Below are 17383 nucleotides of genomic sequence, written 5' to 3' on the forward strand. Positions count from 1 at the left end.
GAATTGAGATGGCTCCAAAACTCCATCACTACTTAAATCCTTAATCTTCTCATCTAAGTTTCTAGAGGTGCTGTAGAAACAAAAGCAGTTGACAATGTTGAAGATGAATGTTATTGTCTTGCCTGTCACCAAGGAAAGAGGACACTCCTATATGCCAGCAAGACCCTCTCCAGAAATCATGGGAGAAACTAGCATTCCTTCCAACATCTTACATGCTATGGGTTGTCCTTTAAAAGAAGAGGTGGAAATATATCCTCCTCACATTGGTCAAAGTGGATAATTGGAGTTCTGCCGTGTTTATGGGTTTCCTGGAAGCAACTAGTTGCTCAAACTTAGTTATGTATCTAGTGACCTATTTCCTAATCCCTTTAAGATCTATGTAATTAAAAGTTTCAGGTGTGTGTATGGGGGAGATCTGTACTCTCAGATGACTGTCAAGAAGTGTGTAAACTAATTGGCTATTTGACCTGCTCATCTTCTCCTCTGGGTGAACAGGTCCCAGAAATAGCTCCATTGGGCAGGGCAAGAGCACCTTGTTCTATTTGTCCTTTGTTGTTCATCAGCACTGGTTGACAAAATGGGCCAGGGCCACAGAAGAGTGATGAGAACATAGCTGGAGGAACACCAATCCCTTTTCAACCCTCACCACAGCTCTGGTGGCACTGTTAGCATCTGCCTTGGGAAGCCAACCAACACACCACTCTGGTCTCCACTGAGGTTGAGATGACATGGACCTCTGCCTACTACAAGGTTTGGTAGTGAAGCCTAGCTAAAAGCCTCGCTCATTTCAGAGATTGGCAAAACTCTGCTTCCAGACTTTAAGCGATCGCTTCTACCAACTTGAGAACAGGAGAAGTCAAGGTTTATTAGTCAGAAGATTAATCTACCAGACAACTTTCGCTTCCCCGTCTTTTCCCTCTCTCGCTTGCCACCCCTTCTCTTCCTCAAGAAGGGCAGGGCTCTTTCGCCGGTCTCCGTGGGAACAAACGGCTCTCCCCCCTCCCGCCCCGTCACATTATAGACTGGCTTTTTTCTGCTAGCCAACGCCTGTCTTGCCCCACCTCCCTGCCCTCCTTCCTCCCCATTCTCGCCCCGTCTGGCGGCGTCGAGCATCTCCTCCTCTTCTTTCCCCCTCCGTTTCTTTTCCTTCCCTTCATAAGTGGGGCTCTATCCGTGGTCCCCATTCCCACCCACCCCGCCTACGCGCACCGTCGCCCCTTGCGCGCCCAGTCCAGGCCGGATATTCTCCATGGCCGCAGGCAACTACCGGTGCAACTGGACCCTGAGGCTCGAACCAGGTCAGTCGGTGCTTCCCGGGTCGCTACTCTTCGCGGCGGGGCTGCTGGGCAACGTGTTGGCGCTGTGGCTGCTGTGGCAGCACCACCTGAAAGCGAAGCTGCAGCGCGGCCAGGGGCGCCCGAGGGCGTCCGCCTTCTACCTGCTGGTGAGCACCCTGGCCGCCACCGACCTGCTGGGCAAGTGTTCGCTCAGCCCGATCGTGCTGGCCGCCTATGCGCACAACCGCAGCCTCGTCGACCTGTGGCCGCCCTCCGCAGCCAGCGAAGCCAGCCCGAGCCAGCCCGAGGAGGAAGCGATCCGCTCCCCCGGCAGTCTGTGCCAACTCTTCGCTTTCCTCATGGCTTTCTTCGGCTTGGCGTCCACCGTCCTGCTGCTGGCCATGGCCCTGGAGTGCTGGCTCTCGCTCGGCCAGCCTTACTTCTACGAACACCACACCAGCCGGCGTTGGGGCGGGCTGCTCACCGGCGCGGCGGCCGTACTCTGCGCTCTCTTCTGCGCCCTGCCGCTCCTGGGCTTCGGCAGCAACGTCCAATACTGTCCGGGCACGTGGTGCTTCATTCGCATGGCCGGCGTTGGACGGCTCTATTCCGTGCTCTACGCTACCCTGCTGGGCTTGCTGGTGCTGGCCGTCGGCCTGTGCAATCTGGGCAGCATGAGGAGCCTCTACGGGATGGCGCGCCGCCAGCCCCCGCGCAGGACCCACCCGATCGACCTGCCGGACGCAGCCGCGCCTTCCAGGCTCCCTTCCTCCGGGCGCACCGAGGAGTTAGGCCAGTTGGTCCTGCTGGCGCTCATGACCGCCCTTTTCACCATCTGCTCCATGCCGCTGATCGTAAGTAGCTCTTTGGAGGAGGAGGAGGAGGGGGGGGAGAACTAATGGGAGAGGGCGGACGAGAAGAACTGTTCCCGGTTCGGCTTCGGCGCCCGTTGTGCGCGGCGTAATGCGCCCACCGAACGCCTGATGGGTGCCGCCGATCCCCCCCCCCCCGGGCTGGGGTGATACGAGGGAAGAGGAAAGGGCTCAGAGAGAAAAAAAGGAAGCGCCCGCTTTGCTTTCGGACTTTCTTGTTGGATCTCGCCCTTTCCACGCGGGGCTGGGAAAGTTTGCCTGAAATCTTGGGAGATCTGTTTGCGGTCTGTGCCAAAAGTGCAGTATGATGAACCTGAATCTGCAGGGGAAGGGAGGGGGGCAGTGAAGTCCCTTACCGTTTTGTGGAGATGGGGTGGTGGTGGTTGGGCTGCTTCTGGACATCTGGCTGGGTTGCGGCGCCAGGTTTTGTTTCCCTACCACGACGGACAAGATCTGCTTTCCAGTCGGGATGTATTATCCGCGAAGTTTGACCACTGGAGGCAGAGTATCCCGCACGCAACAACTGCACTTCTCCAGAAGTAAAAATGCAGCGTTTCACCAAAACACAACATCAACTGCTTGGGACAGCCTAGCTATCTAATATTACTGTGTAAAAAGCTATGTTTTCCCTGTGCGAGTCACGTTTTTCAGTGAATTGTTGAGCTCTGATCTTATCTTGTCTTGTCTGAATCATCTGCCCAATTTCGTTTCCTTCCTCTGAAATCTCACTGCAATAATCAGAATTATCCAAAAAGAAAAAAGAAAGTCCACATCACACAGGATGGTGAAGAGCAGAGCACAGGTAACGGGATGGAATCATATTTTAGAAAGGACAAGAAGAGGTTAGCTCCTTTTTCTGAGAGGCAGAATTTTGAATGAGATTAAGTGCTTCCCCCCCCCCCTTTAAGATGGAGGTGGTCGAAAGTAGATCACTCTGTTTCATCCTTCTTGTAAAAGGGGGAGAAAAGGCCCACTTCCTTTCTTTTTAGAAGAATTTGGCTTTTGTTTCATCCATAAGTTTAACCGCAGGGAGAAGCTATTGGAGAAATGTCTGTGGTTGCTTTCATTTTGTTCATTCATCTTAATATAGCAATAGCACTTATATACCGCTTCACAGTGCTTTTACAGCCCTCTCTAAGTGGTTTATAGAGTCAGCCTATTGCCCCCAACAAACTGGGTCCTCATTTTACCCACCTCAGAAGGCTGGAAGGCTGAGTCAACCTTCAGCCGGTGGGACTTGAACTGCCAAACTGCTGACAGCTGGTGATCAGCAGAATTAGCCTGCAGTACTGATATGCCTATAGTCCATTTCTAATTCCAGATGCTTCTAGATTTTATGGTGATTTTAAAAATTGCATGCCTAATCTAGTCATTTATATTGCAATCCAATAAAGTGGAATGGAGTAACGTTACAATGTAAATTTGAATTTATAAACTGCATTTAGATTCCAATGTTATGACTTGATCAGAAACCTTTTCTGAATGTTATTAAATACATAACTTATATCAACCATCAAATAGAATCATTCTGCATTGTTTTAATTGGTTTATGTTTTTATGATGTATGCCACCCAAAGTCACTGGTTGTGATGAGCAACTATAAAAAATAATCACTAAAACCTAATATATAATTTATATTCAAAGTGAAACATTAAATTTCGGATTCAGATTTTTAACCTGCAGCTGAATTGCAAATCTGCACAAATTCAAGCTCCTGAGCACGATTCCCAAACCAATTATTTTCACTTCTAGGAAGGTTTCTCATTCTGAAGAGGTGAAGATTTCTATTCTCCGGGAGCAGAGAATTACTAGGAATGATGGAGAAAACTGATTTAAAATACTTTTAAGCGTTTTTTTTCTTAGCAAGTCTGAGGGGCTGCTCATGATCTAGAGACCTATTCGTGACGGGTGCATGCATCTTCACTCATATTGAATCCTCTAAGATTTAGTGTGGTTTAAGTTGCCAAATATCCAAACTATGCATTTTTTTTTAAGCACCAGTAATGATAGAATTGTTCGTCTGCAAACAGCCTGCTGTGTCTCTAAAAGTCAAGAGTTAGGAATTGATTAATTCCTGGAATTAGTCTGAGTAAGAATTATGAGTGATTATGTATTTAAAGACTTGTTTTGGCTATTTATACATGCACGAAAACAGTTTAGAAATGCTTTGCATACCTTAAGCAATCATGCCTAAAGAATAACCATTTTTAAAAAAATCTGAGACAGGACAGATATTATCAGATTACTTGTCCAGATAGTTGCCAGGAGTCAATACTAACTCAAAGGCACAAAAATAAAATGACCCAACAGAGGGACCAGTGGAGGAGGGGCAGAGGGGGCTACAGTAGCATCATGGGATCGCCCAGGAAGTGGAGCTGACGATGGAGGTAGATGAAGAGCATAGTTGAAGAGGAGCAGCACTGTCAATCCCTGGGCCAGTCACTTTCCTGGCCATAGCCAGAATAACAGAGTTGGAAGGGGCCTTGGAGGCCTTCTAGTCCAACCCACTGCTGAAGCAGCAAAATCTTTACCATTGCAGACAAATGGTTGTCCAATCTCTTCTTAAAAACCTGCAGTCTCGGAGCATCCCAAACTTCTGAAGGCAAGCTGTTTTCACTGATTAGTAGTTCTAACTGTCAGGAAATTTCTCCTTAGGTCTAGGTTGCTTCTCTCCTTGATTAGTTTCCACCCATTGCTTTTTATCCAGCCTTCAGGTGCTTTGGAGAGTAGGTTGATCCCCTTTTCTTTGTGGAAACCCTTTAAATATTGGAACAAGCCAGCACTTTGGTTGCAAAGCCGGTGGTGAGAGCAGGAACACAAGAAGCCTTCTTCCTGTAATGCATAATTGTTTTCTGGCTATGTATTTGCTTCCTGTTTCAAGGATGGGAGAACACATTAACAAGACTGTGAGACCAATTGACCTTTAGAGGTGTAGTGCCTCTTAACAGGCAGATTCTGTGAAATTGTTCCAGCTGAGCCTTTCTTTCGAGATTTTATTTATTTCATACAGTCCCCTTTCTGAATCTCCTTGGAGTGATCCAATAAATCAGTTCTATCTTGGGCAAAAATGCAATGGTCTATTGTCTTCTCCACTATGAACCTACAAAAAAAAACCCACTGGAAAATCCATTGGATTTGGTGAGGGAGTGGAGAAAAAATGAAACGACAAAAGCAAGAATTGTGGTGATAATACATCTGGGTACTTAAGAATAAAACAGCCACCATCCAAGCAATTACTGCCCGGTTACTGTCCTATCCACTCAACATAAGGACATTGATTTATTATGAAGGGGACCATCCAGGCTGCTGATTCAGAATTTATTTATTGATTTAGTTATTCATTCAATTTCTATGGCTGCGCATTTCAGTCTCAATGCCAAACCAATCATTTTGAAGTATAAGGGGTGGTGATCGCTTAGCGTGTTACGTGGACTCATTCAATTGTAGCTAATTCAATAAACCATGGTTAAAACAGTCACAGCTTAGAATAGCATGTCAATCAGTGTTTTCCTTGTCTTTGCTTTGATTGGCAGTCACAACACATCGGGGAAAAGGGATCTTTTCCAGCTATGGAAGTTATGACTGCAAAGGCCAGTGACTGAACTAATGATCTTTAATACATCTGGCAAATGTTACCCATGAAGCCTAGAATTTCTTTGTAGCAATCAACCAGATGTGACAACATTCATCTGAAGCCAGTAGTTTTTTCAAGCCACAGGAAGGCAACATTGGCAGCCATTGAGATGGCCACCATGTCACCCCACTGTCATTTCTTCTCCCATTTTGGGATGCATCATTTGAGACCTCGGGGCTGCAGGCTGACTCACTGCTCACTCCAGCCGTTCAATTGTCACAGCCTTCCATCCTTCTGAGTTGGCTCAGCCTTCCATCCTTCTGAGATGGGTAGATTGTTGGGGGCAATACACTGACTCTGTAAACCACTTAGAGAGGGCTGTAAAGCACTGTGAAGCAGTATATAAGTCTAAGTGCTATTGCATGCAACAATCCACCCTCCCCCACAACAGTCCAAATCTACATGTGAGTACCCAGTCCACTCCCAAGTATCACAGCAAATCATAACTTTGTCATATTAAGAATTGTAACTTTTCATGTGATAGGAGGGGGAATGATCAAATACAAAATAATCAAAATAGGAACAAGATTTGGTTAACTGAATTTTAATGGCATTCAAAATGAATCAAATTCTGTTTAAATTGTGTGCTGGTTGTCTTTTTGTAAATTTGGCCAGTGGCATGAGTTAAATATCTCGCTCAGAGCAATACAAACTATTGTGTGCTCCTGTTCAGATACAACGTAAAGCCAATTCAGCATTAATCTGTGACCTTTTTAATGATGTTAGGGAGGCACTCCTTTTGCAGTGCTACTCTCTTTACTCAGAAAGATGGGTCTACCCTTGTTAAGGACAAAGGGCAGGACTTGAACCCAAGTCCTGGCCTTCTTTAATGATGTATCAGAATCTCAACCCTTTTGTAGCAGCAGAAATCAGTTAGAAAACAGAATAATAGAGTTGGAAGGGACCTTGGAGGTCTTCTAGCCCAACCCCATGCTTAGGAAGGAAACCCTATACCACTTTAGACAAATTATTATCCAATCTCTTCTTTAAAACTCCCAAAGTTGGAGCATTCATGACTTCTGGAGGCAGGTTGTTCCACTGATTAATTGTTCTAATTGTCAGGAAATTTCTCCTTAGTTCTAGGTTGCTTCTCTCCTTGATTAGTTTCCACCCATTGCTTCTTGTTCTACCCTCAGGTGCTTTGGAGAATAGATTGACTCCCTCTTCTTTGTGGCAGCCCCTGAGATATTGGAACACTGCTATTATGTCTCCCCTATTCCTTCTTTTCAATAACTAGACCTACCCAGTTCCTGCAACCGTTCCTCATATAGTAGTCCCCTAATCCCCTTTGTTGCTCCTCTGCACTCTTTCTATAGTCTCCACACCTTTTCTACATCATGGTGACCAAAACTGAATGCAGTATTCCAAGTGTGGCCTTACCAAGGCATTATAAAGTGGTATTAACACTTCATGTGATCTTGATTCTATCCCTCTGTTTATGCAGCCTAGAACTGTGTTGGCTTTTTTGGCAGCAGCTGCACACTGCTGGCTCATATTTAAATGGATGTCCACTAGGACTCCAATATCCCTCTCACAGTTACTACTATTGAGCAAGGTACCATCTATACTGTACCTGTGCATTTTTGTTTTTCTTTCCTAAATGTAGACCCTTACTTTTTTCACTATTGATTTTCATTTTGTTAGATAGCTCCCAATGTGCAAGTCTGTCAAGATTCTTCTGTATCTTAAGCCTATCTTCTGAGTGGTGAAGCCTTTGGCGATGGCTTAGGAGAAATTCTAAGAAATTGTTCTCAAACGGCACTAAATGCAGAACTATCCTTGCCAGAGATATGCCCTTTTCAGAGGAGCCGAAAAGACCTTTTTATCTGCAATTCTCCTTTGATAAAATTCAGAATTTCAAGTACCACATGGAACTGACAGAATAGCAGTTCAGATCTGAGGTCAAAACAATCAGAATTATCTGAAACTGCAAAGAAAAATTGCAGTGGAGCCATTTAAAAACAGTTAAAGATCCATAGGAACAATTCAGCTCAACTAAGACCCAGAATAGATCTGCATAGGAAATGGAATATGGGCCTAAAAACCGTGGAGAGATAGCCTCAAGTGGTTAACGCCCTCAGAATGAAAGAAATGCTAAACAGTAAACGGAAAGCATGAAAAGAAAGGTGGTGACTATAGGCAAAGAATAGAATAGAATAGAATAGAATAGAATAGTTGGAGAGGACCTTAGAGGTCTTCTAGTCCAATCCCCTGCTCAGGCAGGAAACCCTGTACCATTTCAGACAAATGTTGTCCAATCTCTTCTTAGGAGATTGGAAATCCATGCAGCCTTCTTGTCCTGGCACAAGCTATTTACCTGTTTCCTGTGGATGCAACTTCATACCATTGTCCACCTGCTGCTAAGAAAGCCTGAGGAATGTCTTTGGGTGCTCTGGAATAAATAGCAATAGCAATAGCAGTAGACTTATATACCGCTTCATAGGCCTTTCAGGCCTCTCTAAGCGGTTTACAGAGAGTCAGCATATTGCCCCCAACAATCTGGGTCCTCATTTTACCCACCTCGGAAGGATGGAAGGCTGAGTCAACCCTGAGCCGGTGAGATTTGAACCGCTGACCTGCTGATCTAGCAGTAGCCTGCAGTGCTGCATTTAACCACTGCACCACCTTGGCTCTTAATAAAAGCATCAGTTAGAACAAATTGATGCAAGAAGATATTTAAAACAGCTTGCGATAACAAATGCTTTATTTACCCAGTGTCAAAAGCAGGTGTGCGTCCATCTCACTTGGGATGTGTTCCATCAGCAAGGATGACCATGGTTGAGGCCTTTTCCTTCAGCACCATCCTTCCTATTGTAGATATTGCCAAAGGCAAACCTCCACACATGGGCAGATTTGAATATTTCTATGTTCCCCTGACAATGGGGACCTCGACTCATCACACGCAACCCTTTTCTGATCCCACTTCTGACCATTTCGGATGAGCTACTCTTTGTTTAGACTTCAGCATCCAAAGTTATGGAAAAGGAGGTCTGCATTAAGAGAAAGAGAGAGAAATAGGGGTTTAGGATGGCAATATCCATCATCATCAGTTCTGGCCACCATTGTATGTTGTACAACAAATCAAAACCATCTGAAACTATCTGCTAAAATCAATCCAAAGGAAGCCCTTAACTGTAATGCCTACCTTGGATTTCACCCCCAAAGTACAAAATCTTGCAGACTACATTTATATAGATTGATCTTTTTCTTTTGTATTGGCCATCTTGTTTGCTGTCAAGAAGGCTAAATGTTTCTTCTGTAAATTCTGCATTCCTCCCCCCCACTAAACCAACCTATTATAGATTTTTATTTTTTTATTTTGTCAAGCATATATTGAATAGAATAACAGAGTTGGAAGGGACCTTGGAGATCTTCTAGTCCAACCCCCTGCTTAGAAAGGAAACCTTATGCCATTTCAGACAAATGGCTATCCAACATCTTCTTAAAGACTTCCAGTATTGAATCATTCACAACTTCTGGAGGTAATTTGTCCCACTGATTAATTGTTCTAACTGTCAGGAAATTTCTCCTTAGTTCTAGGTTGCTTCTCTCCTTGATTAGTTTCCACCCATTGCTTCTTGTCCTACCCTCAGGTGCTTTGGAGAATAGTTTGACTCCCTCTTCTTTGTGGCAGCCCCTGAGATATTGGAACACTGCTATCATGTCTCTCCTAGTCCTGTTATAGAAAGATAACAGATAAAGGTATAAACATGATTTTGAATACATGAAAAGGATACGAATAAAAACATTAGGACATTAGGACAGGGACAGTAGACACGTTGGTTCTGGCCCAGTGTGATAATAGAGTTCAGGAATATACAAGTATTGTACATGAAAATAAGACATATCAGTGCAGGAGGTGCACATACAATTTCTCAGTGTATAATTAGTGAGAATGTCTGAAGCAACACCTCCATGCATATAGGAAAATTATCATTAGAGAAAGATCATGCTGGTTTTCTACATGCTGGGATGTTTTGCTTCGGGGAACATGCTGTCATCCCAACTCTCATCTAGCTCCCCCATCTGGATTCTGTCACAATCTCCATCCTGGGCATTGCAATCAGTTTCAAATTTCCTTGCATTCCACAGAGAACTTTTAATAATGTTGCATGTGCTAAAACAGAAATTATTGTAGAGTATGGTGACTACAAAAAAAGAAACATATCTGCAGACCAGAGGGTGTGTGCGTTATCTTTTTTTATCTGCTTTCTTCGTATAGCAGCAAATTTATGGAAAGCAAGGCGGTAATTTTCTTTAGGCTATCTGTAAATCAAAAGCAATTTTGGAAGGTTTTAACAGGGTAAAAATGTACATTGTTGTTTTTGTCAGTGTGATGAAAACCTGCTGAGAATTACACTCCTAGTGTGACATTCCTTGCCCTTTTAAGGTGACAATAAAACCATGTAGTCAGTAGGGTTGATGAGGATACAAGTAGGAGATTTTCTCCAAGGGAGTCATGTTTAGGAATGTCAAGTGATTGGAGTGTTGGAATGAGTTGTTCAGACCTTGTGGTTCACTTGACTGGCTGACAAGCTCAACTTACTGTAGAACAGTGTTTCTCAACCTTGGCAACTTGAAGATGTCTGGACGTCAACTCCCAGAATTCCCCAGCCAGCGTTCGCTGGCTGGGGAATTCTGGGAGTTGAAGTCCAGACATCTTCAAGTTGCCACGGTTGAGAAACACTGCTGTAGAATGTCTGAGTTTTTAGAAAGATGAAAGTATCAGTGATGCAGGAAATAAGGCAGTGAAGTAGCCATCCCCAAGTGTAAGCTCTTCAGATATTGTTATGATTGCAAACTCAATTATGATGTTTTCATTAGAATTTCAAAATGGCACACTGTGCCCATCCACTCCATCCCCTACAGTCATGTGATCACACTTTGGGTGCTTGACGGCCTGTTCTCATTTACAACCGGTTGCCAAATGTTCCACAATCAAATGTGATCGCCAATTGCAGTCTTCTCTGCTGGCTTCCCCAAAAGGTCAATGGGGAAGCCAGCAGGAAGATTGCAAGCAGCTGCCACTTGCTGAGAGGACTCCTTCTTGTCTCTGGAGACTGGCTGAAAGAGCTGCCTGCTGAAGCTGAACTCCTTCAGTTGGGTAGAGAAGCTGCCTACCAAAGCAGTTTCCTTCCATGCATGGAGAGAAGCCCAACTCCTCTGGCGTGTTCAGATCCAAGCTCAATTCTCCCAACCCACTACAGCTCTATTCCCACAGCCTTCCAGAGCAATTCCTTTCCACACCTGGAAGAGAGCCACATTCCTCCAACAGGATTCAAAAACACAGCTCATTTCCCAAAGGCCTGAGCTCTATTCCTGCTGTCCACTGGAACAGTTCCCTTCCACACATGGAGAGGAACTGATCTCCTGTTGTGGGATGCAGAACTGGAGCCGAGATCCTAAAGATCTGACTTCCATTCCTGTAGCCTGCTGGAACAATCCCCTCTCACACATGGAGGGGAGCTGAATTCAGCGGCCATCCCTTCCACTTCATCACTTACCAACCCAGGAGTCTGCTTAATGACTGCATTAGAAAGATGAAAGCATCAGTGATGCAGGAAATAAGGCAGTGAAGTAGCCATCCCCAAGTGTAAGCTCTTCAGATATGTTATGATTGCAAACTCAATTATGATGTTTTCATTAGAATTTCAAAATGGCACACTGTGCCCATCCACAGTGCAGAACTGGAGCCGAGACCCTAAAGAACAGTCCCGTTTCACACATGGAGGGGAGCTGAATTCAGCGGCCATCCCTTCCACTTCAACACTTACCAACCCAGGAGACTGCTTAATGACTGCAACCTGGAGTACCAGGATTGTAGTAGCTGAGTGAAGCATCATGTGAGTGTCTCATTTAACAATAGTTTCACTCAATGACTGAGATGCCAGTCCAGTTCTGGTTGTAAGTATACCCATGGAATTTGTTCTCCATTGTTCAGTAAAACAAGTGAACTGCAAATGGTGAAATAACTCAGGACTGATGAGTTTTACTATCTTGAATGAAAATTATTGCATTTGATCACTTCATATTTTTCTCAAGGGGGGTGATGCTTCTCCCAAGGCCCTCCCTCCAACCCTTGCTGTGGTATAAATAATAAGGATTTGAAACTACTATAATTCTAAAATAGGATATTAAACAAAATGCACAGAGATGTTGCAGAGAATTGCAGATTGGGTTTTGTTTTTGTTTTAAAAGCTAATAATGTAATTTTACTATTTACACCAGAGTCTCTTAGAGTCAGAGAAATTATGGATCTCATGGGAAACATTCAGGATAAAATTTGGCCTTTCCCAGTTTGCTATTTTCCAGATGTGTTGGGCTGAATCTCCCATTTTTATTAGCAAAGCTAATACTTCCAGACAGAGGGTAGGAATTCTAGTCCAAAGATTTAAAGCAAGGATTCATGGCTGGACACATTTCAGGGAAGGGTCTCTGAACTTGGATGAGAAACAACTCACAACTTAACATGATTACATGTATCTTATTTTTAATGTTTTGATAACTGTTTTTGAGTATAACTGGTCGCCTTCGTGATGTATTCATTTATGCACTTAAATGCACTTTCCTAAAAAGTGGTGTCATCAGAATCTCAAGGGAATTGGTGGCACCAAAAGGTTAAGAAACTGATCTAGAAGGTCTATTCTGCAAGTGGAATGCTAATATAATAATCTTTTTCTTTGTTTTTCCCACAAGGGGGAGCTTTTAAGACACAGAGACTTAACAGTTGATAGCTTTTCCATAACTGCAGAGCAGCCTTCGGTTTTCCAGCCCTTTCTGAGTCTTTCAGAATTATTGGAATTACAACTCCCCGAAAACCAAACCATACTGACAACAAGTACAATAGAAGTCCTTTATTCACTTGCACTTTTAGGATTGCTGTTGTCCTTCCTCCCCCAATCGTCTAGAAAATGCCTTCTCTGCTCTTAAGCATCCCCAAGCGAGATACCAGGAAAAGCAATTAATTATATAAACTTCTAAATTTTGAATGAATATCTCCTGCCTACACAAATGTGTTTGTAAATAAAATGATGATCTTGATATATTTTAAGTGATGTAGTACTTATAAAACAGGGACACGGTAGCTCAGTGGCTAAGACGCTGAGCTTGTCGATCAGAAAGGTCGGCAGTTCGGCAGTTCAAATCCCTAGTGCCGTATAACGGAGTGAGTTCCCATTACGTATGCCAGCTTCTGCCAACCTAGCAGTTCCAAAGCATGTAAAAATGCAAGTAGAAAAATAGGAACCACTCTTGGTGGGAAGGTAACAGCGTTCTGTGTTCACTTTCAGCTTTGAGTCATGCTGGCCATATGACCACAGAGATTTCATCCAACAGTGCTGGCTCTTCAGCTTTAAAGCAGAGATGAGCACCGCCTCCTAGGGTTGGGAATGACTAGCATATATGTGCAAAGGGAACCTTTATCTTTACCTTAGCAAGTTGCTAGGTGCAAAAAGAAATGAATTAACCTGTATAGTAAAATGCACAGCCTTGTTCTCATGGCCTCTTAGGAAAGTGCATCTAGTCAAGAATTCAGTTCTAACTGAACAAAGATAACAGGTTTTCTCAGCTCTGCTGGTGTGTGTAACAAACAGCATTGCTTTCCTGAACATTCAATGCAACCCTTTGTGCTGCTTTTGTTGCACCAGACGGGGGCTTCTCAAACTTGGCAACATTAAGATGCCTGGGAGTTCAAATCCACACATCTTGAAGTTGCCAAGTTTGAGAGATATTGCAGTACACTGACATCCCCTGAAAACAGTTAGCATGAGTGGCTAAAGTTAATATCTTTGACAAATCAGCATAGTAATTGAGAACTGCAGATTACTTACAGGTACTCTTTGATTTATAATCATTTGTTTAGTGACCATTGAAAGTTGAAATGGCAATAAAAAAGTAACTTATGGCCATTTTTTACACATATGGCCATTGTAGCATCTCCATGGTCATGTGATCTAAAAGTCAGACCCTTGGCAACTGACAGGAATTTTTAACTGTCCCAGGGTCACGTGGTCACCTTTTGCAACCTTCTGACAAAGTCAATGGGGAAGCCAGATTCACTTAACAACCATTGTTATGTAAGCTCCCTGTTGGGAGAGCAAGTGCGTTCAGAGAAGCGTTGTGAGAGTTGTGTTGGAGAACACACAAACCAGCATACAGAGACACTGCAGTTTAAATAGGCTTTTACTTTCATGGAAATAGAGGTATCAGGGTCCATCAAACAGTCCAAGTCATACACGGATAAGACAGTCAGTCATCAATGTCTTTCAGTTAAAGGATAATTCAAATAACATAGTCCATAATCATACAAACAGTCTGGTACTCAAAGTTTGCTAGCAGTTGCAAAACTTACAATAGCTCACGGCACTTTCTAACAGCCAGCTTCCAAAACACTCAGATCAGATCAGCCCAGCATCTAACAAACGGAGAGCTAACAGTCATTCTGGCTCCCTCTTATGGCCGATTGAGGAAAACAGCAGGCAATCACATTTTACAGCATGATTTAAAGAAACAGGTACAGCATTGTTACATGATTTATATATTGCCAACCCAACTGTTAGATTATATTCCTAACAACCATGTCACTAACTTAACAACCACAGTGGTTCACTTAGCAACTGTGGCAAGAAAAGTTATAGAAAGGGGCAAAACTCTCTTAACAACTGTCTGGCTTAGGAAAGGAAATTTTGGGCTCAATTGTGGTCATAAATCAAGGACTACCTGTACAAGGTTTTGGCAATTTAAGCAAGCTGAGAAGCAATGCAAAAATTGTGCCACGTCATCATTCCTAATGCCCAGGATTTTATTGGGTGACAATAAATGAAACCTCAGATGTTATTTATTTCATGTATTTTAATAGCCTGCCTTTCTATATGTCTCAAGGATAATCTAAATATAGGTGGAAAACATGTCAGCCCTTTGAGTTAGACCAAATTAGGAAATTGTGATTCCACAAGAAATACCAGGACTTTACTGATATATAGGCTATAATATAGAAATCTTGAAAGCCTGGTGATGATTCCCTTCCCTCTGTCTTATATACCAAAGAGAATCAAGGCAGGATAACTTTAACTTTCTTTCTAATACCTTCTTCCTTTCCTGGGCTTAAATTTATATTTTGCTAACAGGCTCTGGACATCTTATATTTATAATCATAAATTGTATCTTACAATTTATGATTTCTAACTTTGTTGTTTGTATGTACACTGAGAGCTTATGCAGCGGAGACAAATTCCTTGTGTGTCCGATCACACTTGGTCAATAAAGAATATTCCGTTCTGTTCGTCTCCGAGGTCATTTCTGTGGTTCCCCACAAGATCCCCAGGCTTTCCAATGGATTACTTTTCATTATGCAACATTTGCATCAACTGTACCTGTCTTACAGTGTCTTTCCGTCTCTTACAGATCCGAGCTTACATTGGAGCCTTCGCCCCCGATGCAAATGAGGCAGCAGATCTTACAGCTCTCCGTTTTTTCTCTGTCAATTCCATTGTGGATCCCTGGGTCTTCATCATTTTTCGGACGTCCATATTTCGCAGTTTGCTCCAGCGGTTTTCTAGGACACTGAGTTGGAAGAAGGATCTGCATTCCCAAGATCAGCTCCTGGGAACTTGGCCGAGGAAAGAATCCAATGACATACCATAAATGGGCTAGAGCTGGAGTTGACACAACTGGACAAGGTGGCGCAGTGGGTAGAGTGCAGTACTGCAGGCTACTTCAGCTGACTGTTATCTGCAGTTCAGCGGTTCAAATCTCACCGGCTCAAGGTTGACTCAGCCTTCCATCCTTCCGAGGTGGGTAAAATGAGCACCCAGACTGTTGGGGGCAATATGCTGACTCTGTAAACCGCTTAGAGAGGGCTGAAAGCCCTATGAAGCGGTATATAAGTCTAACTGCTATTGCTATTGCTATTGTGGCACATCATGGTCTTCAAAGCCAAAGTGTTGCAAGTCAACATTTATTAAGGTTGAAATGAGGGACCAAGATGACTCTGTGGTACTGGCTGTAGCTTCATTGGTAGACTCCTGTTCTGGTTCTTCTTCAAAAAACCCAAGATGCAGTTGTCATAGGACTCATTCACATTTGCAGTAACAATTTACTTGACTGGTGGGAAACCTTTGCACAGAAGCATTCAGAAATGTATTTAAGTCCAAATATTCTACCAGAGATATTGGGCACTTCAAGTTCCAATTACCTTTTCTACCAACAGATTTTATTTGCATGCTGCAAATCTGTGGTTTAAATGATTAAAAGTTGAGAAGGAGAAGAGGAATTTTCTGTCCCCCAAAGCATGGGAACTGATACTAAATGACCAACCATGGAATCTCACAAAAGACAAGTACAGAAGATGGAATAGAAGCTTTCAGGGATATGGACTAGAAAACGCTGCTATGCACATTCTTTCTCTTTCCCATTGCTCTCTGTGGTGGGTTTGTGACAGGTGTACTGTGTGTCTACACTTAGAGCAATTTGCACTTATTTGTTGGCTCCTCTAAACAGAGATATTGTAAAGCTAGAGAAAGCCTTGAAAAGAAACAATGATCAAAGTGTCATTGTAATGTTGAACAAATGTTTAAATTGAGGGTTCTTTCAAGCAGATGGTTGAAAAGCAAACATTTTGACTGCTATGTTTCCGTTAAATAAATTTTAAACATCCATTATCTCATTTTAGGGTCTTGGGGAATCCAATTATAATTTACACTTTGGTAAATTTGCAAGATGCTTGTTTTTTTTAAAAAATAAAATAAAAACAAAAACTATTTGAAGAGGAAATATTGGTTTTGAATGCAAGTACATACAGTCAAAGCCACGGTTTTCATAGTTGTAATATACACCTGTGAGAAACGGGCCATTCAGAAATGCTGAACAAAGAAAAGTTGATGCCTTGGGATTATAATAGTAGACAGATTTTTTCAGAACTTTTGAGAATGCCTGGGAATGGCAGAAGAACAGATTGTTGAAGACTAATTGAAGCAACACCAGAATGCTAACTAGAACCGCTAATGAGAAAGCTCAAATTTCAATATTTTGGACTTGTAATGAAAAGGCAAGAATAGCTAGAAAACACTCTGACGCTTGGAAAAGGCTAAAGTAGAAAAGAGATAGTTAGAAGCTATTAATAGTGACACAGGTGGGAGTTTATAAAGAAGTGGTTATTGACAGACAATCTGGAAAAATGATGCCTAGATTGTTCACCAAGAGTTAAAAGCAATTGAATGAACAGCAGCATCCAGGCCATTAAATGTTCTGAAGCTTACTCAGAAGCTGGGCTGATTCAACAGCAGAAAAAAATACACCAAATATTTTGGTACATGCATATGTCCCTTTGAATTTTGAGGCCTTTCTGATTGCCTCACCTCAGAATAGATATACTGTATTAGAGATGGCAGGAGCTAAAGGAAGGGCAGGCGAAGTATAACATCGTCTGAAGAACAATAACAGTGGCTGTGGCTTTCTAATAAGTGACTTTCTCTTATTAGAAAGTCACAAGAGTTTTGGACTGCAATTCTCAGCTTCTTATATCTGGAATTGCAGTTGCTTTCCTGAGCTCTAAATGGGATTCCAGGAAAAGTTCCAATAGGTATATGGATTGGCAGAAATAA

At 43.0% G+C, this 17383-nt stretch overlaps 1 protein-coding gene across 1 annotated transcript; it reads left to right on the plus strand.

The window, feature by feature from the left end:
* The first annotated feature begins 1249 nt into the window (after window positions 1-1249).
* On the plus strand, window positions 1250-15689 carry PTGDR (prostaglandin D2 receptor). The gene is made up of 2 exons (XM_087728920.1): window positions 1250-2131; window positions 15186-15689. Exons 1-2 carry the CDS (start codon window positions 1250-1252, stop codon window positions 15423-15425), a joined length of 1122 nt encoding a protein of 373 aa, XP_087585046.1. The 3' UTR covers window positions 15426-15689.
* The last annotated feature ends 1694 nt before the right edge of the window (window positions 15690-17383 follow it).

This window comes from Thamnophis sirtalis, unplaced genomic scaffold (assembly GCF_051295495.1).
Source record: "Thamnophis sirtalis isolate CommonGarterSnake01/CBP01778 unplaced genomic scaffold, rThaSir2_p1.2 scaffold_1, whole genome shotgun sequence".
In the NCBI taxonomy this organism is placed as follows: Eukaryota; Metazoa; Chordata; class Lepidosauria; order Squamata; family Natricidae; genus Thamnophis; species Thamnophis sirtalis.

What these genes read in the sequence shown, in the direction of transcription:
- PTGDR (XM_087728920.1), top strand. Translation starts at nt 1,250, where the DNA reads ATGGCCGCAGGCAACTACCGGTGCAACTGGACCCTGAGGCTCGAACCA. An exon ending in TCTGCTCCATGCCGCTGATC is followed by an intron (nt 2,132 to 15,185) that starts GTAAGTAGCTCT and finishes CGTCTCTTACAG; the next exon opens with ATCCGAGCTTACATTGGAGC.